General features: G+C 31.3%; 2 protein-coding genes across 2 annotated transcripts; one reads left to right on the plus strand and one right to left on the minus strand.

Moving 5' to 3' along the window:
* Positions 1–681: 681 nt before the first annotated feature.
* LOC134726373 (uncharacterized) lies at positions 682–6,106 on the plus strand. Its single transcript, XM_063590803.1, has 4 exons — positions 682–1,740; positions 2,461–2,643; positions 4,667–4,786; positions 5,984–6,106. Exons 1-4 carry the CDS (start codon positions 763–765, stop codon positions 6,104–6,106), a joined length of 1,404 nt encoding a protein of 467 aa, XP_063446873.1. The 5' UTR covers positions 682–762.
* A 2,131-nt stretch (positions 6,107–8,237) lies between these two features.
* On the minus strand, positions 8,238–20,627 carry LOC134727136 (putative inhibitor of apoptosis). The gene is made up of 6 exons (XM_063591521.1): positions 20,582–20,627; positions 13,872–15,086; positions 13,187–13,362; positions 12,590–12,755; positions 8,889–9,080; positions 8,238–8,511 (listed from the first exon to the last, which is right to left on the minus strand). The coding sequence occupies exons 2-6, from the start codon at positions 15,079–15,081 to the stop codon at positions 8,312–8,314; spliced, it is 1,944 nt and encodes a 647-aa protein (XP_063447591.1). The 5' UTR covers positions 15,082–15,086; positions 20,582–20,627; the 3' UTR covers positions 8,238–8,311.
* Between the last annotated feature and the right edge of the window lie 6,087 nt (positions 20,628–26,714).

Here is a 26,714-nt window from a genome sequence, read left to right on the forward strand (position 1 = left end):
TTGCTTGTTATTTCTTACTATCAGAGGCCGTATAAGATATCGACAAAATACGTTTACCAAATTGTTATTTCGAGATATCGTAACACACATATTTTGTTTGAACTGGTACGTTCACATAACGTGGGAGATTTAAAACCAGCTGTATACACCGTGACTCATTAATCATATACAGTAGAGACCTATGCTCTTTTGATTTGAGGTCCTTGTTTTTATACCTTGCCATGGTTATACACTTTTTATGTCACACGTCCGTATTTCATTTGAAAAATTAAAGGTTACATTATTCTTTTTTGTTTGTAAGCTGTGGAGAACAGTTCTATTCATTAATATATAACGCAAACATATTTCTTTAGTAAGTGGTGGAAAATTTGCTTGCAAAAATATTGCACTGATGGATTAAAATCTTCCAATTGGTGACGTCTTCCGTGACAAAATTGTGCTGCGGAAATTGACAAGCGAAAGGTAAAGGTAATTGAATTATTTTATTTTTTTAAAGTACCATTGTAGAATATTTTCTGCTACCATGTCAGCGATGCGACAGCACAGTTATAAAAAGAAAATGTGTTGCGTTTTGTCAAATCAAGGAAATAGAAAGCAATACTGGTTTTTATTAAGAATAAATTTCCATGTTTCATGAAATACATGTATATTTAAATTAATAATTTTAAAAGTGATTCAGATAAGGACGGAAATGTTACGAATTCGATTTGGTATGTGTTAAAGTGTCTTCAGATTAATTTTCATTCAGGTCAAAAGATAACCATGAAATCAGAGATTTATATATTCGCTTGGCTGTTTATTTCAATTACTTTCTCTCGTAATGTATATGATATACATAAAGTTGGCCATCGACCTGTTCTGTCGGTAGAGGGAGATAATGTGTATGTAGGTGGAGAATTAGGTCTGGTTAAACTAGACAAAAAATCGTTTGAAGAACTGAAATTCATTTCGGTACAAAATGTATGGGCAGTACTTGTTGATGATGACGCAAATTTGCTGATTGTATGTTCCTCTCTTGGAGACGGAAAAAGTCAATGTCATAAAATGACCCTGAATCTCAAAGAAAAAGACATAACATCTGAGCAATTTATGATCGATCTTAACACACCTCCGTTAAGCATAAAATGTAGATTATCAGACGAAATAGGAATCGTGATTGCAGCACCATACATAAAGTCGTTCACTAATCGCAAAGATTCCAAAACTATATACAGCTTACAAATTAGAAGTCTGGATGAGTTTATGTATTCTAGCAATACTGTATACCAATTGGGTTATAATGAAAACTTAAACCGCTCACAGATGACGTATATTGCGGGTTTCGAGCATGAACAATTTGTTTATTTTTTATATAATGTTTATTTGAACGATAAATTTATTGAAGCAAAGCTAGGTAAAATGTGTGCATCCCATCATACATACTCAAGTACTGGTTTTCGTACTTCTTATGAAGATATTCCTCTTGTGTGTTACCATGAACACGTAAACTACACTAAGATCGAAGATGGATTGGTACTGAATGGCAAAATGGTTGCAGCTTTCAGTAATATGGAATCAAGCGTTATCTGTTCTTTTAGCATTAAAGAACTAGCGAAACGTTTCCTAGATTCGAGGATAAATATTTTACGTTGTAATCAGAAAACAGGATGGAAAAATCGTAGCTTCAAACCGGATCCCTTTTCAGCCTGGCAACCAAAAACGTGTATTCATTTGAACAACAATACCTGTGCTGAATCGATGGTAAGTCTGTGTTAGACATGACAAATGAAAGAATCTACCTGTTAATTCAGCACTATAGATAATGATTTTGTATCAATTTATTTTCAAATGTTTGGTCTCTGTCTTCAGAATACACCATTCCAAAGCCGCATTGCTTAAAAGTATTTTCTAGAATCAACAGTATTCTTTAAATCAAACTTTATTACATTGTATTACAAACTATAATAAATAGACTTATAGGGTCTTTGGTCCATCTTTCAAATAAATTTCCATCTTTGAAATATAACGACGACATAAAATTTTGCTTCTAAAATTGAAATAAAAACACTTTGTTCTCACGTCAAAAGTACAAGACTTTGGCTCCAGGAATGAATATTCATGTCTGCATTGTATATTATGTTAGCTAGCATGTTTTTTTTACCATTTTCATTTGCAGTAATGCCCTTCATTTCATCGTCACATGGATCCAACCCCTAGCTCATACCGGATTTGTCTTACTACTGCTCGTCATCTGAACAGGTCCAAGTTAACATTAAGGCTATCAATAATCTTACTTTTATGTTCATAGTCATATATAAAAACAAGCAGATATGGTATGATTGTCAATGACCCAACTATCATTTACGCATTAGAAATGAGACCCACACATTCTTATAATTAGGCTGTACGCTGTTTCGCTTCAAACACACTCATTTGTGTTGACACAATTGAAGTAAAAAATGCATGTGTCGCATATTTTAGGTTTGTAATGTGATCAAAGGAGATTTCTGCAACACTGTTCTATACTATACAATTGAGGGAGTCGATCCTATTGTCTCAAGTGCAGTTTACAAAACAACAAGGAGAGTTCTACGGCATCTCACTAAAGTTGATTCAAATGACAGGGTGCTGATTGCAGCAACAAATTCTGGACATATTATTAAGGTAACACTTTTTTTTTATATCTTTTATTTATATTTCGTCTGAGTAGTTTAAGTTAAAGTAGTTCAGCACAACTTAGTTGGGACTATTTTACAAATCTTTTTATAATTCCTATTTGTTGGTCACTTCATGCTTGAAAAAAATATAGGGAAATATTAAGTACAAACAAACTCTTAACATCTGTTTAAATTGCAATACATAGATACAGAAATTTAAAGGAATAATGTTTTGAAAAAAGTAAAATCACAAAAATACTTAACTCTGAGGAAAATCTAATCGGAAAGTCCATACTCACATGGAAAAATCAAATAACAAAACACATCAAAAAGTGATTCATCTAGTTATGTATTCAATGTGTTAAACTTAATAAAAAAAAAACAAGAATACAAAGAGAAGAACAAATATAAGTCATTTTCATTTAACTTGTATTTGACAGGTATCGATTTACAAATTTATTTTTATTTTCTTCATACTCCCAAAAATCATTTTTAGAAAATGTGTCATGGACAAAATGATCTAGGTTTTTCCTTGTATAAACAATTGATGTTAATTGCCTCATTACAGCTATCATTATTGTTGTCGTCTTTTTATAGAATGGACTTTCTTCAAATTACTTCCCATTTCAGACAAACAAAGAATGTATATCAATTAGTCTTTCAAGTGTCTTATAAGTGTATACTATGTACATATCTAGAATTTGAATTGTTCAATCGATATATGGTGTTTTGAACTTCATTATGCTTATTACATGACGTACAGTTTAGTTTCCTTTTCATTTAATCAAAGTACCTTTGATTTTCTTGTTGAAAATAATAAATATTTGACAAAATAATAGACCAATTGAAAGCAGTTGGATTTCCTCTTATTAACAGTCTTGATAAAAATATATAATTAAAAATCTAAACTTCATTCCAACATTTACCTAATATATATGTAAAACTAAAAATATTTATATTTTTACTATATATTATATCAACATTTATTCACAACTAGAAAAAAAAATAACTCTGCTCCTTCACCTTTGACGATTTGTTACACATGTTACATGTATATAATCAGTTATTTTCTTTATTATTATGTATACGTTCCAGACCGTATGAGTATTTGGACCGTACGCGTACGGTCTGGACCGTATGCGTACTTTTTCAATACTCATACGGTCGGACCGTACGCGTACGGTCTGACTAATATTAAAACGTTGGTCAAGTTTATGAGATACAAATGCATATAGCAGATCAAGATTACTTAACTATCAAATTAATATAAGAAAGTTCAATTGTAATTGAAACAAAAACTTTATATTTTAACTTTTTTTAATATACGCTAATTAAATATGTTAATCTCTTGTAATAAGCATGTCGATCAGTACTACATTAATTGTATTATGAACACTGAAATTGAAGATATCGGAAGTAAATATAATGTGGGAGTTCAATTGTTTTAGCATATTTAGCAACTTTACCTAAAAAATGCAAATGCAAAAGAACAAGCATGAGCTGCATACATGAAAATGCTAAAAATATTACGTTACTTGAATTGTGTCACCTTGGGCGAGAGTACCAAAATAGGATTCAGATATACAATTAAACAAATATCTAATTTCAATTGTTCGTTTGTTCATTTTATCTATCTTATTGTATATCAATAACAATTTGTAAAACTAAAAATAAAGATTGTTTCAATTTAACCCATATGATAAAATAACATGTATGGTCAGCTCGTACTGGACCGTACGCGTATATACTCGTACGGTCCGACCGTACGCGTACTGTCCAAATACTCATATGGTCTGGAACATATACATGTTTCTATCATCAGGAGTCATAATTATAAGCTCAATCTGTACATGTTAATTTAAAAACAAATCGGTATTTCATTTTCCAAAGGAAACAAACACAACAAACAATTTATTTCTATATTTTCTTGCATTTTTCAAAGTTTTACATTTCATCTATAATAAATGTTAATCGAATTTCCATTAATTTATGAAAACATGTTTGTTTTAAACATGCACATTTTTTTACAGTTGAACATTAGTTCCTCTTATTCCTATACAGTAGACGTAGAATATGAAATAACAGGATCGCACAACATTGTGGACTTACAGACTCGAAATAGAACAATCTACATTTTAACAGATACAGAGGTATATGATGCAACAATAAACCCATTAAAAAGACCATAAATGAGTACAGGCATTTAGTTCTGATATATATGAATAATAAAAAATATGTGTTACAGTCTTATTAGAAGAAATTATCTTTAAAAAAAAAAGAGGCAAACATCCTTAAGGGTGTACTTAACACTACAGGGAGAAAACTCTGTAAAGTCAGCTGAACGTTTTAACTACGTTATGTTGTAAAAGGAATATTAAGCTCCTCAATGATCAAAATTGGCACTTGTTTAACTTTTCTGACAAAACGGTTGGTTCAATTAAATTTTTATATTTGTATTACAGTCTCAAGGTAAATACTTTGACAAAATTTTATGAAAATTAAACGAGCCAAATTAATTTTAGTGAAAGTGTTAGGTACCACCTTAAAGTAGTTTAATACCCAAAGGTTATTACAAAAGATGAATTTATTAATTGATTTATGTTTACAATTTTTTCACCACTCTGAGAACTGACAATCCTAGTCGATAAAGATAGATGTCAAGCGCACAAGCAAACATTAACATAATTTTTGTCAACACAGGCTTGCTCTGTTTGATGGGATGAATGAATGACAAGTAAACAAATAATTAAGAATTGAAAACTGTCATTTATTATTAAAATGACGAAGAAGCAATGCAACACAATGAAAAACATGTATAATGAAATCAATAAATCATATTTATAAACAACATATATGGTTATAATGACAAAACCTTATTGACCCATCCCATCAAGGATGGGGTTACATTCGCCCATCAGAGATGGTGTTACATTGGAAAATAAACACTAACATATATAGTTTATCCAAATAAAACATGAATACACAATACCCATTGTTAAACAAAATTAAAATATTTCAATTTCAATTGGTTCAAACATAATGAAAAAATCTGAATTAGCTATCCAGGGAGGGATGGTGGGTATAACTTTTAGTTCCAAAATTTCCTGCCACTTCTAACTACAGCTGAAGCGCCTTCTGAGATCATATAATATGATCAGGGGAAGGAATAATTTGATATTTGCGTTTCTACCCAAAAAGGACAAAGAGTTATGCCGCTTTCCATAGTACCGCCTAGTTTGCCAAAAAATCATTTTTAATAAAAATTAGCATATTGCGTATAGGTCGACCGAAACATAAATGTATTGGGTGATGGTTTTAGTATCATTTATTCTCCTTTTTCTTTTTAGTTACAGAGACTAGATGTTGATGACTGGTTCTTTGACAACGATTGCAGCATTCCAGAACCTTCGATATATATATGTACAATAGCTTTACTATACATAAGAAGTGTCCTTGGGGAATTTGTTTGAGCGGGTTTGTTGCAGTTTGCTTAGTAAAACAAGCTTCTAATGAAGATACTTGTTGATGTTTCTATTGAAATGTCCCTGTTATTATAGATAAGTTTATAACACTTGCACTACGGCTATCACTTGTTGTGGTATTATTAAAAAAAAATATGGAAATTTCAAGATAAGAATAACCAAATACAGTGTTCAATATTCATACGGTAAAAAGCGAATACAATCCAGTGGTTTTTTTATCTGTTCCTATTAGCCAAATATATGTGTGTGTGCTATGTTTATCTAATTACTCTTAATAGAATTCTTCGTAAAAGTAGTTTGTTTATAAAAATCGTCAGAGTATATTACCTGGACTGGATTCCTGGACTCAACTAATCTGAATAGTTGGTTGGACTAAACTGGACTTGCATGGTTTTTATAAATGATAAATATTCACTTACTTTTGTAATTGTTTATATATTATCTTCTTGCTTATTTACAATTTTATTTTTTAATATTATCATTTTAGTTTATAATCATGCGAAATTATAAATTGTATTAATTAACAATGAATAGAACCATACTTGTAAATATTTACACTAATACAAAAATAACTTGGTGATTAAAAAAACTCAAATGAAGTGTGATATTTGATGTCAGGGATGTTGTGGTCTTCCTTTTAAATACACCAAGTGCTGTAAATAACCTTTTATATTCACAGATCAAATTACACCCTTTCATTTATTTTAAATCAGTTTCTCTCACTTAATCCATCATCATATCTAAAAATATTAGATTTCGTATGCTTGTTTCATATTATATTCACCGTTTACGTGATATCGCATAGCTTGCTCGCCAGGACATTGTGCCCGAAAGTGGGAAATGTATTCAGTGGACTTTTATAAACTATTACATGTACATTTGAAACCAGCTAAGCTTGTCCATCTAGTTCAAGATGATTTTATTTCTCTTTGGTTCGTCCAAATTTAGCGATCTTACAACACGAAATGGAAATTAAAAAAAAAATTAATACCAATGCAGAAACAACATTCATTCAGTTCATACTTCATTGTACTAGAACGAAATGCTTACTTGATCTATAACTTATCATGTTGTAAAGTTATCAAAGGTACCAGGATTATAATTTAATACGTTAGACGTGACGCTCAGATCAAAATAAAGCCAAACAAATTTGAAGAGCATTGAGGACCCAAAATTCCAACAAAAGTTGTGCCAAAAACGGCTAATAAGGTAATGTATTCCTGAGATAAGAAAAAAGGAGGAACGAAAGATATCAGAGGAACAGTTAAACTCATAAATCAAAATAAACTGACAACGCCATGGCTAAAAATTAAAAGGACAAACAGACAAACAATAGTACACATGACACAACATAGAAAACTAAAGAATAAACAACAAGAACCCCACCAAAAACTAGGGGTTATCTCATGTGCTCTGGAAGGGTAAGCATATCCTTCTCCACATGTGGCACCCGTCGTGTTGCTTATGAGATAACAAATCTGCTAAATGGTCTAACTCGGTAGGTGAAATTAATGAAAGGAAGGGGATTGTAGTTACGACGTTAGGAACATATCCGATATCATTTGTGAAACGGTTATTCCATATCGGTCAATCAACTTGTGATGGCGTCCGTAAAATTTGCCAAGAGATGATTTCAACTTCACCATTTGGAAACTCTTGGTTTAATAGCTTCCTTGTGAGCAACAACCCTGTATCAAGATAATCATGATAGGAAATGCAAGCACGGGAATATCGTACAATTGGGAGATACACCGTATGCATGTGCTGTTGAAGTGTTGCTACTTAGAAATGGAGAGTTAGATTGTATGTACTCTAAAAGATCTTTAACATTTTTAAGTATACGAAAAAAGCTATAACAAATATCAAGTCACCATCATCAATTACAAACCTTCTATTTGGGTGAATTTTCTTAGATCAAGGGCCATAACTCTGCAAAAAATAATTAATAGGGAACAAAATTCGAACTTGATCTGTAATTTGTCATAATAAAACTATATATAATCGTGCAAGCACGAAGAAAAAAGGTGTAGCAACTGATTTAACAGACTAACGGACGGAGTACAAACCTACAGTCCTCTTCGACGACCTCGGTAGGGGACTAAAAACAACAAGCTAAGAATATCATTTGATTCTTCTTTATTATGAAGTACATATTAAATTTCATGAATAAAACATTCAATTATAACACATTTTTTAACTCAAAATAGCCTTTACGGTTCCTTTTATGAACGCTCTACAAATTGGACATCTCCTTAGCGCAGGCGCACAGTTTGTGCAGGCAGCTAGATGACCACATGGAAGAAAAACTATGGCTATTTGTTCGTCTAGACATATTTTACATGTCTGTTGATCTTTCAGGTTTTGATTTTCTTCTTCTAAGCTTCTTATCGACACTGAAATATAATTTGAAATGAGATTATTGAAAATTTCATCAAAGTCAATATTATATTATAAAACATGACTATAGTAAGATTATTTATTAATCCCTTTCACAAAATTCACTTCCAGTTTCAATTGAAATCCATCAAAAGAGTTTAGCTCAGATTCTTTTGACCTTGCTGTATAAAACCATACTAACAAATCTTATGTCTTAACCTGATTGTACCATGCGTAGCTGATTACTGATACATTGTCATCTGGCATCAGAAACACTTTTATTGGCATCATACTTTAATGGTCTCATTTGTGTTCTAATGAAACAAAAACGCGAATAAAATAATTCATATCTCCGACAGAAAGGTATAAGTTAATCTGATATTTGTATATTTACGTTCAAGATCAGGATTACATGTCGTTTCTTCAGTAGATTTATTTTTATTGACCTCTTTTGAGTTTTCTTGTTTTTCCTTTTGTGTATCATTGGAAGGTTGTTGTCCAGCTTCTGTTGAATTTGTTGACTCGTTATGTCTGCCATTTTCTTCAAGTTGGAAAATGGCTTCAAGCAGACGTGTTCCAGTAATCTCTGAAATATAAACTGGGTTTTGTAAAATTTATAGTCGACGGGTTTCAGGCAAAACATATTTAGTCATAACAAATTCAAAGTAGTTCCCTTTATAACATATAAAAGAAGATGTGAATTCTCACTGAACATTCTAAATAAGGATAGTCGTTTCAAGACTTTCAAGTTAAGGTTAAAATAATACTTTTCAAATTTCGAACGTCCGGATTGTTTTTCTAAATTGACCTTCACTAATAACGCACAACATACGCAACTATTATCAGCACCCGCAGTGCGCATGCGCCAAATTTGATCGCAATCGATATCGATAAATTTACTATAGATTGTTAAAGGAAATATTGAATTTTGGTTAGCTGAAAGTAAACAAAAATAAATATCTTTTTCATTGGCATCACATTAGAAAATATATTTTCTTAGCTTTCTAATGACATAATTTATAATTGAATCGGGATTGCAGAAGTTACGGCCATTTTCATTTAAAAAAAAGTGGTTCATTCCCTATTACTTCATACAATTCGAAACCAAAAACGTATGCAAATGAGTTTTCATTTATGAATACATCTTTCGCTATTCTTAGAAATAAATTCATTGGCATAAATATATGTTCTTTGCTTTATAATCTTTCCAATGGTATATATTTGGTATTTTAGAAAATTTAATGAATCGGGGCCTTTTTTATCCAAAACTGGAGTTGTTGTCATTATTTGAAGATTGCGAGAAAAATTCTAAGTCCATGGAAGTATTATATTGATATATATATAGTTCTTCCATGGTCCTACCAAGTAAATCGCTCACAGGTCACAAAACAAAGTTAAATCTATTGGTACATAAAATATTTATACATTTAATCAAATGTTTTACATCATGAGTTTAAAAATTCAGTAAAGTAAAAGAAGTGGAACTTTTCATTTAAAATAATATTTTTGTCCAGCTGTCATTTTTCATTATTTTTGATAATATAAAATCTTTCACTATTACATTAACTCAGACTTTTGGATGTTTTTCGTGAAGCGTATTAAAAAAATTCACGGAAATCCCATCTAAAATGGATTTTTTTTTTGCAATTTTCTTACATATATTTTAAAAAGTTTTTTTTTTAATAATAAGGCGACCGTAACTAAACAATTTTGATAACATGTTCATCTGATTTACATAGAAGTAATAGATACATATTTTATAAATATTATTCTCATGTTTTAAAAAGACCAATAAGTTTTGATGAAACAGGAAAAGTGTCATTATCTTAAATTTTCCAGATGCAGAAGATCTTTTGTAGTAGATGGATTTGGAATGAAATCTTATACGTCATATTTTCTTTCATCAATTTGATACCTTTTCACTGCTTTTGATTGGCAATATGAATCGCTGTACTATCTTACATGTACATGTGATATATACTAGTCTATTGCTTGTTTGATGCACATTCTCCTTTTATCCACTTAACTTTTAGAAAAATAAATCGCGTAGAACAAAATAAATATTATTTTTTATTTGTCTCCGTCCTTTCAGAAGTTTTTATCTTGAAATATATTTATTTTTTTATACTTGTACATTCAGGTAAAATTTGTATTAAAAAGGAAACTTATTTTAATTATTGTTCTGTTAATGTAAAGTTTACGGAGAGCTGTCTCATTGGCACTTATACCAAATCTTCTTGCATTTATATTGTACATGTATTTGCAGAATTTTTATTTATCGAATGAATGAGATAATTTGAATCGTTAAAACATGAAAACAGATGCCTGCGACCCCTGTTGTTTCAATTAGCATGTTCTAAAGATATCTGCGTGAAGTTCACAAATTTCATCAAGTATTTGATCACCTGTTGTGAATGTCAGATAACACTGTATCCGTGATTAAGACTTTCCTTTACATATCAGTAATATATTTCCCCCTTTTTTATATAATATTCGGAACATTATTGTATACACTTTTCTGTGGGACTTTCTTTACGGTTTTAGGCGGCATGCAATTAAATTTTGGGAAAATTTGCTGATTAGTTTGAGAATATCAGTACATAAATTCATTAGTATCAGAAGTATGTGCTTCGATTGGCTTATATCTATAAAAAATAAAACAAGTAATCTAAGACTATATCATTTTTGTTAGTGAGAGACCTATCCTTCCATCAACGAACATGTGAAGCGTGTATAAATATTGTTGAAAATGAGAAACATGTATCGATAGAGTGTCCATTATAAGATGACCTGCAAACTGATCTTTTTTAGAAAAAACTTTGTCACTTCGGAACATCCAAACTTAAAAAAAACCCAAACTAATTTGAGAAATTGTCTATTGTTCTATAGGTAGCCAGTGAATGTGATAGAAATGTCAAAATTTGCAAATTTATTTTACGTAGAAGACGCTTTTCACGTCGTTAACTTTTTGCTTAACTGAAAGCATTTTAAAGAAATTTGGATTTTTTTTAGCTCTGCATTTATACTTATTCACTATTAATATGACATTTGTCTTTTTTTGCACATAGCAAAATTAAAGCTATTTAAAGGACAATACGTGTATGTACTGTAGCGTGTTTTCCATTGTGATTTATTAACAAACTGCATCATCGCGGGCAAAAGTACTATAAAAGCATTTAGTGTTGAAGGCCAATTTTGAAATATCTCTCAGAAATCATGGCTGAAAAGTTAGAGAAAATATTAATAAACATACAATTCTGGGAGGTAAAACAAGAGTAAAAGCAGAGACTAAATTTATTCTTTTAATAAAAAATCAAAATGTTGCAATGAGTTTGTGTATGTGTATTCAAACTCTACGTTGTCTCATATTCGTATATGTTTTGTAATCATGATCTCATATTTGTCCCTTTTCGACTTTTTATTTTGTATGTGCGGTTTGATATTCGATAAAATCGAATTTTATCTTTTGGAAATAAAGTCAGTTTATACAACTCGTATTCATGCGGAACCTAGCATGCTACAATGTCATATATATAATATTGTTTACTTAGGGTTGTCAAATTATATACGAGTGTCAACATTGTCTTTACAAACTCAGCATGTTGTCTTGATAAGATATCACACACAGAAAAGACTGATCAGAAGGATAAGAAATCAAAATCATGCGCGATAACTCGTACTGGCTTACACTGAGGAAAATAGTTGGCCATGACAAACTTGTTTAAGTGCGAGACATGTATACATGATAATGAGTTGAAACGCTATGATCTGTATTCCAAAAAGAACTTTTATAAAAATATACAATTCATAAAAGTCAATGCTTTAAGTGTACTCATTCATCTTACAAACAAGATAGGTTTATTCATAAAAGAAATATATTGTGACGCTTAAAAAGGATATACCGAGTCAAATCAAACTTTTGGATTTGCTTGTCTGAATTGTTTCTACGGACTGTCTTATAGATAAAACAATACATGTGTCCTTTTCGTGATTAACCTTTACCAGGAATGGTTCTAAAAATGGTTCGTACTCGTAGTCATAATTTCAAAATAAAAACATGTTCGAAAACTTTAAATTGACAGTACTTTTATATACCTGTGGATGCTGAATTCTGTAGCGATTCATACGCCTTCTTTACCACGCGTTCATCATATCCAAAATCTGCCACCGCCATTACAGCAGGATGATTACTGTATTCAACAGGCTTTGTAACCGGCATTCTTGTTTCTCCTGACGAATTTGGATGCCAATTATTTTCCTTCTATAAGACAAAGTGTATTTTAAGATACTGGTATACTTTTCGAAACTACCGTTCGAAATTAATGCCAGTAGATATAGTAGTGCCCATTATGTTTAATACACTTAAAGTTCCAACCGAGAGTTTTGATTGGTTGTATAAATGCTAATAAGAGCGACAAATGACAATTATTAAACTATTGAATGATTGGCAGCTTTCAATTCATTGAATGCATATGGAGATATTGCAATTGATAAAACAAAGATATAAATACGCCTACATTTTGCAAATTTAACTTTGAAAACAAATAAACGAAATTCAATTTTAAACATACATCTGTGAATCACCAACCTAATGGGGATATGTTGCAAAATCTGAATATTATGACCTTAGTTCATTTGTAATTTATGCAAAATTTACTTTACCTTTTAAATGCAACAAAATAACCAATATACCTCATTTGGTGAAATTCTATTCATTTGAACATCTTCTATGAATTTGTCTCCTTTACACTGCCGTAAAAAGGTACACTTCTGGTACCAGCGTGCATGTTCTATCCATGGCTGATCACCTGGTTCCCAGCTTCTTAAACCACCACCACAGAAAAAGCATCGACAATGATCGTCTGTTCCTTTAGTAAATAAAACAAAACCTTTTGTCATTCAATTTACTCATTTAATAATTTTTTCGATCAGTTTTCCTTTTAAGATGATACTCAATTCAAATAAATATATTTTTTTCTCAGACTTGTACATGTAAATTAGACTAAGTCATGATTTTCATATAACTGAATTTTTCTTGATATTCAGAAGCAAAGAAAAGGAGGAGATTTGAACATTTTCTGTTACTTGAAAGAAGGAAAGAATGCAAAATATAGCCTTTTGATTTTACAACATTTGACATTTTAGAATATGTGGTATTGTCATGTTCCGCTACACATGTATCTCATAATAAGAGATGAAATATGTGCTTTCACTACATTTGGTGTGATGTGTATAAGTATGAATTAATAACAAAAGACATGTGTCGTGTGTCTACATTGTATTTTGTCAGCTGTTTGGGATTTAAAAATATGACAGAATTAAAATTCATTTAAAATTGTTTATATCTCATTCTTGTCCACAAAAGATAAAATTTTACCTGTGAAAAAGAATCCAGCTGTAACCATTTCTTCTGGAGACTGTGTCAAATGCTGCGGCCAATGATTAAAAGAATCAAGTCTTATTGATCTTATAGCGTATTTCGGATACTTCGGTTTATCAAGACATACTCCTAACGCTGTTGATTCTCTTTGATTGTTTTGCGATGTATATGTTGCACATACATCGTGCATAATACTTCCAGTAGCATTTAGTATTCCATGTTGAGCATGTTGATTGTGAGTATTGAATTCGGGAATTCTTATTAAACTTTGTGTGTCATTTGTTGAATAACTGGAGGCGATAGGAGTACCTTCCGTTCTGTTGTTTACGATGACAGAACTTATTTGATTTGAACACGTTGAATTATACTCTTTGTTCTCACGTTTTTCATCCTTCGATTTAAAAGAATTATGAGAACTTTCATCGTATGCCAAAAATTCCTTGTTATCTGGTTCAATTTCATTATGCCCACAAGCACCTGGCATATAAGGAGCTTCATCTCGCATTGGTTTTATATTTAATATAAAAGAGCAATTTGGAGATTTTTGTTTATGAATCTCCAATGGTGAATCGTAACGTTTCCAGTTTTTATGCTTTACTCCGCAACTGTGACAAATAACTTCATCATCATACCCGGAATAAAAGAATCCAGCTTCCGCTAACCTTGTTGCATATATTCCTGGTATATCAGGAAATGTTGAAAATGTGGAGAACCTTGCACCTTCAAATTGCATACTCTGTGATTTCTTTTCGTCTTTTAAGAATGTTCGGAAATCTTGCGGCAGGAATGGCATAGTTTGAATAATAGACTTTGGTATATTTCGAATGGGCATAATAATGTTATCGAGCAGCGATTTGTGTCCAAAATATGGTTCTTTCAACTTGTGGGATGTCTTCCATTTTACTTTTACTTTCACCGTATAAGCACATTTTCTAATCATGGTTTTATGAATAGAAGCCTGGAGCACACATTTTACAAAGAGAATAATGAACAATGCCAAAAGATATATATTCATTGGACTATTCTTGGATTTTTCGTATGAATGCATTGAAGAATCAATATCTATATTAGTATATAAAGCACATGCGATGGGTTGATGGTCAGAGCTAGATGAACAGTGTGATTCATAATCAGTATGTTCGTTATACTTTGGAACTATGTTGTCGTTGTGATTTGGTGTCTCGTCTTCTGTGAATGGGATAGTCATTGCAACTGCAAAACAAAATCACAATGAGATGTATATTCAATATATTCAGTATGCAAATTTTTGCAATACTGTAAAAGATTTTAATGAACGAAATATTTTTGCTACTGAAAAGGCCTCTTTCTACCGGATAAAGATTTCATAAAATTGCGGAAAGCTTTAATGATTATTTTTGACTTTCGCGATTATCTTATTTATATAATTGACAGTTTAGACTTCCAAATTTGTGTATATGCTTGTCTCAACAAACTTATTGCTTAATATTCTAAACAAAATCTGTTTCTATATATTATCATCTGGTATTTTTCGGTCTGATATCCTAAATATCCTATTCATAGTTAAAACAAGACTGTCCTGGTTTGGTTTTATTCTGCAATGATATTATCTGAAAATTTCCATTAGGCATTGCTCAATACTGTGTAATCTTTAACTATTTATGACGTTTCTAATGTGTAATGTATACAAGTACAGGCACCAATATTACAGTGTATGATTGCATGATTAATTATATCAGTAGTTGATGTACTGTGAGTCTAATTTAGGTACATGTAGCGGCAATTATTCACAAATACGATATTATTAAACTAAACAATTGTTTTTGTCCTGCTTAGTTTTTCTTACTATTTATATTGCTATAGAGTTTTTTGTACTCTTTATTATTATTGAACGTTCTTATGTGTTCCATTTTTTATTAAATTGATTGACTTTTCAAGAGAGTGGACATATACTATATCTTCTTGTAATCCAACCAATGATAAGGGGTCTAATACAAGTCAAGAGCCTCAAAAATGGTTCTAATTAATGATAACGTAATGTTTTAGGGATTTTCCATTGACTTATTTAAATCTATCTAGAACCATTTTAATAGATTTAATAGAGATTGACATTTTGAAAAGATTATCAATTGGTTAGATGTCTCAATCATTTTTCTCAAAATATTATTCATACTAAGCAGTGATTATCCTAATAAATTCAAAAGTATTTCTTGGATAATCAACATAGGTTCAAGTAGCGTAAATTCAATATGAACGACCTTTTTTCTGGGATTTTTTATATATCAGTATCCGGTCCTGGTAAGAGGTGAAAATTAGTATCATGCATGAGACATCATAAAAATGAATATCTTTTAACTCAAAAAGGTAAAGAAAAATGTTCGTGTGACGAAACTGCGAGATGAAGCGAGCATGTGTAGCAACAGATAAAAATGATAAGTGAATTAGCAAAAAAAAATCCTGCTCCCCCCTTTTTTCCCTAAAGATCTAATAGTCGTCAAATTAGAGTTGATATTTATAATGTGACTAAGATTAGAAGCTTGTAGAAAATAAGCCATTATTAAACCAAGGCCATTACAAAAGCTGTACAATCGTTTATCTCGGAAACATAAAAAATGATGACATAAACAAAAAACTGATAGGAATTGTATTCAAGAAACACATGAACTTCCTGCTCAAAATGAAGATAGATTTCGCGTGTTAATTAATGGTAGCTGAACTATTATGTACAGAAACATAAATTGAATACCGAAGCTTTATAAAAAAAAACGTACATAATACGAAGGTAAGATATTCAATATGAAGTAAGTTTTGAAAGAAAGATCAAGTGAAAACAAATATACTATTAAGGATACTGATAAGTCTGTTAAATTTAAATATATAAAAACATGAAAGATTCTCATTATTTGATATGTTTGTGAACTTTGTTTTTCTATAAAAAAAGAAATACCTTCTTCAAACTACTGTTGAATCCCGCAAATGGTTTCCAGAATTTCATAACACATTTATTTATAATAAAAAATCATGTCTATTTTAAACCTAGTATTTCCATTTAAAGAGAGACAACTCTGATCTGACAGTTAGTATATATACATTATATCGGTTTTTATATCTATGGTAGTCACGAATGATTGATTGCCTTTTGTAAGTGTAAACGTTATTGCTCTAAATGTAATTATGCTTATGCAATTTATACTTTATTTGTATTTATTTCTGAAATAACATTCATCTGATACGCTGGAAAGCTGAAGCAAAGGGAGATCAAAGACAAACAACATTTTGGAGCATAAAAAAACATAAAAGCTAGAAGAGAGATATACGTTTAGGTCAGGATTAATCTGAAGGAGTTAGATTCCTTAAAATACAAAAGTATATAATAAAATTAAAATCAAATCTAGAAATTGACCATTATTTTATTAAAATATTTTAAACAGTTATGACGTAGAAAAGCGTCAAAAATAGTTTTTATACGACCGCAAATTTTAAAAAAATTTTCGTCGTATATTGCTATCACGTTGGCGTCGTCGTCGTCGTCGTCGTCCGAATACTTTTAGTTTTCGCACTCTAACTTTAGTAAAAGTGAATAGAAATCTATGAAATTTTAACACAAGGTTTATGACCATAAAAGGAAGGCTGGTATTGATTTTGGGAGTTTTGGTTCCAACATTTTAGGAATTAGGGGCCAAAAAGGGCCCAAATAAGCATTTTCCCGGTTTTCGCACTATAACTTTAGTTTAAGTTAATAGAAATCTATGAAATTTTGACACAAGGTTTATGACCACAAAAGAAAGGTTGGGATTGATTTTGGGAGTTTTGGTTTCAACAGTTTAGGAATTAGGGGCCAAAAAAGGGCCCAAATAAGCATTATTCTTGGTTTTCGCACAATAACTTTAGTTAAAGTAAATAGAAATCAATGAAATTTACACACAATGTTTATGACCACAAAAGGAAGGTTGGTATTGATTTTGGGAGTTTCGGTCACAACAGTTTAGGAATTAGAGGCCAAAAAGGGACCCAAATAAGCATTTTTCTTGGTTTTCGCACCATAGCGTTAGTATAAGTAAATAGAAATCTATGAAATTTAAACACAAGGTTTATGACTATTAAAGGAAGGTTGGTATTGATTTTGGGAGTTTTGGTCCCAACAGTTAAGGAAAAAGGGGCCCAAAGGGTCCAAAATTAAATTTTGTTTGATTTCATCAAAATTGAATAATTGGAGTTCTTTAATATGCCGAATCTAACTGTGTATGTAGATTCTTAATTTTTGGTCCCGTTTTCAAATTGGTCTACATTAAGGTCCAAAGGGTCCAAAATTAAACTTAGTTTGATTTTAACAAAAATTGAAACCTTTGGGTTCTTTGATATGCTGAATCTAAAAATGTACTTAGATTTTTGATTATTGGCCCAGTTTTCAAGTTGGCCCAAATCGAGGTCCAAAATTAAACATTGTTTGATTTCATCAAAAATTGAATAATTGGGGTTCTTTGATATGCCAAATCTAACTGTGTATGTAGATTCTTAATTTTTGGTCCAGTTTTAAAATTGGTCTAAATTAAAGTGCAAAGGGTCCAAAATTAAACTAAGTTTGATTTTAACAAAAATTAAATTCTTGGGCCTCTTTGATAATATGCTGAATCTAAACATGTACTTAGATTTTTGATTATGGGCCCTGTTTTCAAGTTGGTCCAAATCAGGATCTAAAATTATTATATTAAGTATTGTGCAATAGCAGGTCTTTTCAATTGCACAGTATTGTGCAATGGCAAGAAATATCTAATTTCACAATATTGTGAAATAGCAAATTTTTTTTTTAATTAAGAGTTATCTTTCTTTGTCCAGTATAGTCAGCAAGAAATATCTGCAAGAATTTTTTTAATTGGAGTTATCTTTCTTTGTCCAGAATCAACTTAAATCTTTGTTATATACAATATACAATGTATATTCACTTTTTACTACCAACTGATAAATTTAAATAATCTTTACCATTCAGTGATAACAAGCAGTTTTTTTACATCTTAATATTTTATGATGTATTTAAATGAGTAGTAATTGTTGCAAACTCCATTAGAATATTTTAATTGAAATTAGTTTTGGAATAAAGGAAAGGGGGATGTGATTAAAAAATTGGGTTCAATTTTTCTCATTTGAAATTTCATAAATAAAAAGAAAATTTCTTCAAACATTTTTTTGAGAGGATTAATATTCAACAGCATAGTGAATTGCTCTAAGAGAAAACAAAAATTTTAAGTTCATTTGAATACATTCATTCTGTGTCAGAAACCTATGCTGTGTCAACTATTTAATCACAATCCAAATTTAGAGCGGAATCCAGCTTGAATGTTGTGTCCATACTTGCCCCAACCGTTCAGGGTTCAACCTCTGCGGTCGTATAAAGCTACGCCCTGCGGAGCATCTGGTCTACCATTTATACAGGTAAAAGATAATAAAAAAAATAAGTTGATTATAATAAGTTATTTTTATTTTTATTTTATTCGTTTAACTTATCGTCGAGTATGTACATTGTATGAAGTTGGTGGTCTGAAATTATTTATCAAATCTAATTGCCCGTGGGGGGGGGGGTTACGATCAAGCCACGAATTAATCCAAGTAATCTTAAAATTGTTTATCCAACTGCATGTCAAAGCAACAGCTCTTATTCCAGAACCGTTTATTACACAGAGGTATGTTAAGGGACCAACTGGCATAGAAATTAACAAGCAAAGGTCACTGTACGGCCTTCAACAATGAACAAAGCCCATACCGCATTGTCAGCTATAAAAGGCCTTGAAATGACAAATGTAAAACAATTCAAACGAGAAAACTAACGGCCTTATTTATGTACAAAAAAGAACGAAAACAAATATGTAACACATTTACAAACGACAACAAGTGAATTACAGGCACTTGACTTGGTACAGGCACATACATACAGAACGTGGCAGGGTTAAACATGTTAGCAGTATCCCTACCCTTTCCCTAAGATGGTACAATGGTGTAACAGCACATTATAAGGGTAATTGATCGGATATCTATAATTTTACCAAATTAAATAAATGGACTATATATATATATATATATATATAGGTTTAGGCTGTATTAAATGGTGGAAAGATTGCCAAAGCAAGAGTAGTTGAGAAAGGCTTTACAAAGACATGTCTAACTTTATAACATTTTATAATATTTCGAAAATGGATCTTGCAAGTAATCCGCGAATTCAGTGGAGGGAAATGTCACGGCTTTTGGAATGTGAGATATTAGGGGGGGGGGTACAAAAGTTGGGATTTTATACCGACAGTGCAAGGGCTGTAAAGCCAGTCAATGTCGTTAAAAACTTCCATTTGTTTAGGATTTAAAAATGTATATACAGTCATATGAAATATATGGGACAATAAAGTGGGTTCTGGGGGAAAAGAAAAGAGGGATGTTGGAAAAGGAGCATCCTGTGTCACCCCGACCCTCCACATAAATAAAGTAACAATCCCATCCAGAATTTCTTAATTTTTTGTTTACAGTTTTGTATTCTTTTTGAGCGGAAACATTATAGATTTATTATTTATAGTTTGCGACCCCCTACTAGTGCTGCCTAAGATAATATTACTAGTAAACACAAATAGTGACATTCGCAGTATATTGGCCGGACAAATAGTCCTGATACTATTCGTTCGGCAAGCCGGACAAATAGCAACTGCCTTAATTGTAATAGTGCTTATGTATAAAATAGAATTGTTTACCTTTCTGATTCAATAAAATTATGCTACAATGAATACACACTACGTGTTAAAGGATGTAGCATAAGGAAAACCATTACGAGCTAAAACGGATTACCGCGGTAAACATAAACAAATAAGTACATGCATAAAAACATGTAAATAAATGAATAAATGTGTTCATGATGAATATCTTAAAAAATACATGTACAACAAACAACTACGTTAAATAAATAAGGATAAACCGTTTAAAAAATTCTAACTTCCGGTTCTGCATCGTCTTATAATATTCCTTAATGACTCTTAAAATTACAAAAAAAATGCTAAAAATAATAATAATTAGCGTTTAATAACAATAAAATAAGTAATGTATGATATATCCGGATATATATCCTTGATGATCAATAAATAAATATTAATTAAAATGAATGAAGGAAGGAAATGACAAAATGTATCAAAACAGGATACTGTAACAGTTTAATTTTAATCGTTATATTTTACATGTGACTGAACAAACGTAAACGTAATAACTATGTTAACATCTTCTGTTAAAATTGAAAGTGCGTAATCATGATTGTTTTGTTTTTTTGCAACACTGGAATGATTTTGTCCTTTACTTTTTGCGATATCTTTTGCAGACTTGTAAGGCTTAGATTTCGAATTTCCTTAACTGGTTAGGAAAACTAATCCATTTAACCAATATCAAATATTTGGCCTGTTTTTTATTTAAACAACATATTTAAATATAATTATATTAGTAAGGTTTCAGAGAAGCATGGATTCACATTCCACTTAGAAAAGAACAAAAAGAGGTAGGGTTAAATGCAATTTATTTGTATGTGTATCGCTCACAGCATCAAATTAAAGCTTAAAATTTTCAAAGGACGATTCTGCAATTGTGATATCAAAGAGTCTAATACGCCCTTTGCTGTCCTTTATAAACTTTTAAGGGCGTATTAACGAGGTGGTGGACTATTATAAAATATCTCTTTTACAGATGCCGATGTATATAATCCAATTGTGGTAACCAAAGTCCTGTTTTCTTTTCCGCGAATGTGATTTACCAAAAAAGACCACCAACAAAGACTGATCAATAGCTGACAATGAAAAACAATTCAAACGAGAAAACTAACGGCCATTTTGAACGAAAAACAAATATGTAACACATAAACAAACGATAACCACTGAATTACAGGCTCCTGACTTGGGACAGGCATATAAATACATATGTGGCGGGCTTTCTTAAAGTGCCATAGCGTTTTCATTTTTCGTCAAAATTCCATATACGAAACTATGGAGTTCTGCTTAACAATTTATACATGTCACTACTACAGCACTAAAATTGGAATTGTTTATTAAAAAAAAATTGAGTGTCAACTTATTCCTTAGTTAACATATAATAGCTGTACAATAAAGCCAATTGGAAAGCAACCCGAATATAAATTTGTTTTCGAAAATTATACATTAGTTATCTTTGGTAAAGTTTTCAGAATTATTCGAAATAAAATAAAAACCAATAAATAAGCAAAACAACAGAATCGTCACGGAGTAACAAAGCTAGACTGGCATTATTACGTGTCGATGCGTACGCATGTTTATTTTCTTCTACATATAATTAAACCACGTGTTTCTATATTTCCCGCCAATTGTTTAAATATTTTGTCAGTCTAAAAGCAAGATAAACAGACAACAGAAGAAATTGACAAATTATAAGTTTTTGTTACACATTTTAATTCAATAAATCGTTTTCAAATCCTATCCCAGCACTCCAACTTTATTTATCACAAGGTGTTTCGAACATCTATTTAGACTAATTAGAATACACTGATTGACCATGTCCATGTCAATTGCCAGACGACCAAGCCAATGTATCATGACACTTATTTTAAATATACTGTAAATCTATAAGCAACTCGACACCTCGTGATTTGCTTGACTAATACTTTTTTATACTTTTCTTTCTGTTTTTCATGCTTATCAATAAATTATTCAATGTTGATAAACACAGCATAGGGTAAGTTTTCATAGTTTGCAACATGTTAATTGCCCAGAGTTGCAGATAATATTGTGTCTTTCAAATTGTTAAGCCTGGTGAAAGCGAAAAGAGGTCTTTTATCGAATAAAAGGTTTGGCTCTTCGGTATCGTTAAATGTATCCCAGTGTTTGTAAAAGTTTGTTATTTATGTGGGTTTTTTTTCTATCTTGATTAATATATTGTGGGGAATCGACGTAAATGTGTCATTTCTTTGTTGTGTAGTAACTTCTTGCATAACAATTTAAATTTCAATATTTTTAATAACCCTTTTATCAAGGCATTTAAAAAAACGCATATTGTGTTTGCAAATATTTTTTCAGAATGTCTCGAGTTCTGTTTTCTCAAAACTTGGGCCTTTGAGTAGCAACACATTTAAAAACTGCATTTTGGTTTGTGATGTCTCGTATGTAAATTTTAGTAGTGCTTGGTGTCTGTTAGCATATTCAAACCATTGTGCTTTTTCATCATCTGTACCTTCTCTGTAAATAAAAAAGCAATCCTCCCTAAACATATAGGCGCTAGATTGTCTTTAAATATAGGAAGATGTGGTGTGAGTGCCAATGAGACAAGGTTTGTATGTTGGAAAATCCTTAAAATACTAATTAAATAGTTATCAAAAGTACCAGGATTATAATTTAGTACGCCAGACGCGCGTTTCGTCTACATAAAACTCATCAGTGACGCACAAATCGAAATGTTCATAAAGCAAAACAAGTACAAGGCTTAAGAGCATTGAGGATCCAAAATTCCAAAAAGTTGTGCCAAATTTGGCTATGGTAATCCATGCCTGGAATAAAAAAATCCTTAGTTTTTCGAAAAAAAGAAATTTATAAAATTGACCACATGATCGATATTTAATCAACACCGAAATGTTGACTACTGGGCTGGTGATACCCCTGGGGACGAAACGTCGACCAGCAGTGGCATCGACCCAGTGGTCTAAATCGTTATCAAACGTACCAGGATTATAATTTAGTACGCCAGACGCGCGTTTCGTCTACATAAGTCTCATCGATGACGCTTCATAAACTCTCAGATCGCTTAGTTTAGGTGGTAAAATATTTCCTATTGGAACTCCATTTAAAGTTATCAGGCAACAGTCTAATTTTACAGCCTCTACCATGCTTCTCCACAACCCCTACTTTGCCTATGGTCCTCACCAGAACGGTCTGATTTGAAACACACTGAAAACATAAATCAAATACCGGTAAGATGAAAAAGCTCCAAATTATCTCCCTTTGGTGAAAAAAATGCCAATTTTTGGCATTAAAATTGAAATATCTTTTTTAACGTATTGGTGACATATATTTTTTATTGTTGTTTTCAAATAAGCTATTATACATAAACTAAATAATTGTAAAATTTAAGCGATTTCTGTAATTTAGTTCTTTTTTATTTTCGATATTACCGCTTTTTTCCCTATTAGTTCAACAGAAAAAAATGACATTAACAAAAATGTATGCTTCTTTCGATGGCAGATTGTGAGCGTAAATGAACGGTGACGCCTTTTTTTTTTATTTCATTTTTCTACTAAGTATTAGATAAATTTCATTTATAGAAAAATATAGCGAATTCCTAAAATAAATTATAAAAAAATGATTTAGACCCGCGAGCCCCCTTGAAACGACAATGTGCAACGTTAAACATTTCAAAAGAGCAAAAAAGGTAAAGTTTTTGATGATTCATGTATCCACTCAACAAAAATATTATCAATAATTTGAAGTACAAAAAAAAAATCTAAAATTTAAGACCATCGAAAAGGAACCAAATAATCTAATTGAAGTGACAAATGTATTGCTCGTAATATTGATAAAGTACCTCTGTTGAATTCTCGTGGTTGTCTGAAGTTACTTTGCTCCCTCTCTGTATCTCTGTCATTTCTGAATTTTATTTATTAATAATGCCGTTTCATAAGTCAATGATCACAGCGTAGCGACACGTGATACTGCGTAGAATAAAAGTTCAAAACTGTAAGAAAACTTGCGAAAACGTACTTCAATCGTAGTGAACCGAAATAGAAACGTACTGACCTGTTGTAATACGTACTGTAACGTAGTAAAACGTTGTTTATACGTGATGAAACGTATTGAAACTTGCCCCTTGAATTTATCGAAAAACCTAACAAAACGCAAAAGAACGTATCAAAACGTGACATAAACCTAGAAAACAAACGGATCGTTACAAAATGACAATAAATACATAAAACGTATCAATTATAAACGTGCTTAAACATAGCTGTCAAAACGTGACAGTCTCACACTGTCACGTTTCGACTTTCACGTTTTGCTGGGTTTTCAAAACGTAACGAAACGTCAATATACGTAGCGAATCGTATCGATCCGTACTCAACACGGCTATATACGTAGATTGTTACGTGATCAGCCCTGTTTGTATTGGTATGCACAATACAAACGTGACTGAAAATGAAAACATATACAATTCTCATCTCTTGATGTTATAACGTTTTATTACGTAAGTGCCACGTTTCGTTAGTTTTTTATACGGTATATTACGCTTCATGGTACGCATTACTAGGGTTTGATACGTTATTCTAGTCATTTGTACGTGTCGATGCGTACTACTACGTATGTTTACCTTCTACTTCGTATAATCAAACCACGTGTTTCCATATTTCCCGCCAATAGCTTAAACATTTTGTCAGTTTAAGAGCAAGATAGACAGACAACTGATGGAACTGATAAACTCCGGATGTATGTTACACACACACACACACGCGCATTAATTTAGGTAAATAGATGCAGACATATACAAATGGGTCGCAAAGGGCGAACGATATGAGTAAGGGATTGGATAGGTAGAAGATCTCAATTTGGTGTTTGTGCATAGTTAACGTTGTTGGACGAATTCCGAACTCTTCTTCTTTCAAAAACATTATAAGAATTGATCCAACAATATTTCAGGAAATTGTTTATATTAAACATTATTTTTCGTCACCTGCAGGAAAAGTTCCATGACAAGAAAGGACGATTCAATAACGATTTTTTCAACTGTTTTATTTTAGTTTCTTTTGATGATACATGTAAGTATATGCTTTGGACTTTTGTTTATTTAACTTTAAATGAAACAAAACAATATTATGATACATGTTATTAAAATGTTACTACCATTTTACTGATCTTTTGAAAAAATGGCAGATATAGGTCAACATAATATAATGTATTAGAATTCTGAATTTATCAATAATAATTCAATATTTTCGATAAATAGAAAATTTCGGTATAACACTAAAATAATACAACACGACAGACCAATCAAAGTGAAAACAAAACAACTCGTACAGCAAAACAAGCATTTTGACAATTGGACATGCTTTGATACTATATAAATAAAGGTAGCAGTGGTATATCGCTGTTCTAAATCCAGAAATCGATTGAGAAAAAAACAAATCCGGGTTACAAACTAAAACCGAGGGAAAAACATCAAATATAAGAGGAGAACTACGACACAACAGAAACACATCATTAAAATGTAACACACATAAACGAACTATAATATAACAATGGCCATAATGGCATTTCTATGACTTGGTACAGGTCATTTTAAAAAAAAATTAAATAGTGGGTTAAACCTGGTTTTGTGGCATGCCAAACCTCCCGATTTTATGGCAAGGTAAAATAAAATTTGATCAGGGACTTTCCGTTTTGAATTTTCCTCGGAGTTCAGTATTTTTGTAATTTTACTTTTTATTGCGGACCTGTTACTGTTTTGTTATGAAATAAAAATGTATGACTAAAATCAGTAAAGACCAATCGAAACAACATATGAAACAAAACATACTTTTATATATTTGGATGATATATTGGCTCTCAATTATTTAGTTTGACGATTTCAGTATGTACATGTACTAAAGACATTTATACTGTTGAGCTAACTTTAAATAAAGCTAATACTAACAATGAACACTACCGTTTCCTCCTTCTTGCTATATATATCATTAACGGGAAGCGTTATGCCAAACTGTATGATAGAAGAGATTATTTTTCATTTCCTATCGTTAGTTATCCATTTTTAGATGGTGACGTTCCCTTGTTTATATATCTATATATGTACGATTTGCTTGTGTATGTAACAACGTATTAGATTTTAGAGACAGAAACTTAT

This window comes from Mytilus trossulus, chromosome 1, assembly GCF_036588685.1.
Source record: "Mytilus trossulus isolate FHL-02 chromosome 1, PNRI_Mtr1.1.1.hap1, whole genome shotgun sequence".
NCBI lineage: Eukaryota > Metazoa > Mollusca > Bivalvia > Mytilida > Mytilidae > Mytilus > Mytilus trossulus.

Excerpts from the sequence above, each read along its gene's own strand:
- LOC134726373 (XM_063590803.1), top strand. The coding sequence starts at position 763 with ATGAAATCAGAGATTTATATATTCGCTTGGCTGTTTATTTCAATTACT. Across the intron at positions 2,644-4,666 it reads ATTCTGGACATATTATTAAG|TTGAACATTAGTTCCTCTTA; the intron begins GTAACACTTTTT and ends ATTTTTTTACAG. Across the intron at positions 4,787-5,983 it reads ACATTTTAACAGATACAGAG|TTACAGAGACTAGATGTTGA; the intron begins GTATATGATGCA and ends TTTTCTTTTTAG.
- LOC134727136 (XM_063591521.1), bottom strand. The coding sequence starts at position 15,081 with ATGACTATCCCATTCACAGAAGACGAGACACCAAATCACAACGACAAC. Across the intron at positions 9,081-12,589 it reads ACAGAATTCAGCATCCACAG|AGATTACTGGAACACGTCTG; the intron begins GTATATAAAAGT and ends TTTATATTTCAG. Across the intron at positions 8,512-8,888 it reads ATGTAATCCTGATCTTGAAC|TGTCGATAAGAAGCTTAGAA; the intron begins GTAAATATACAA and ends ATTATATTTCAG.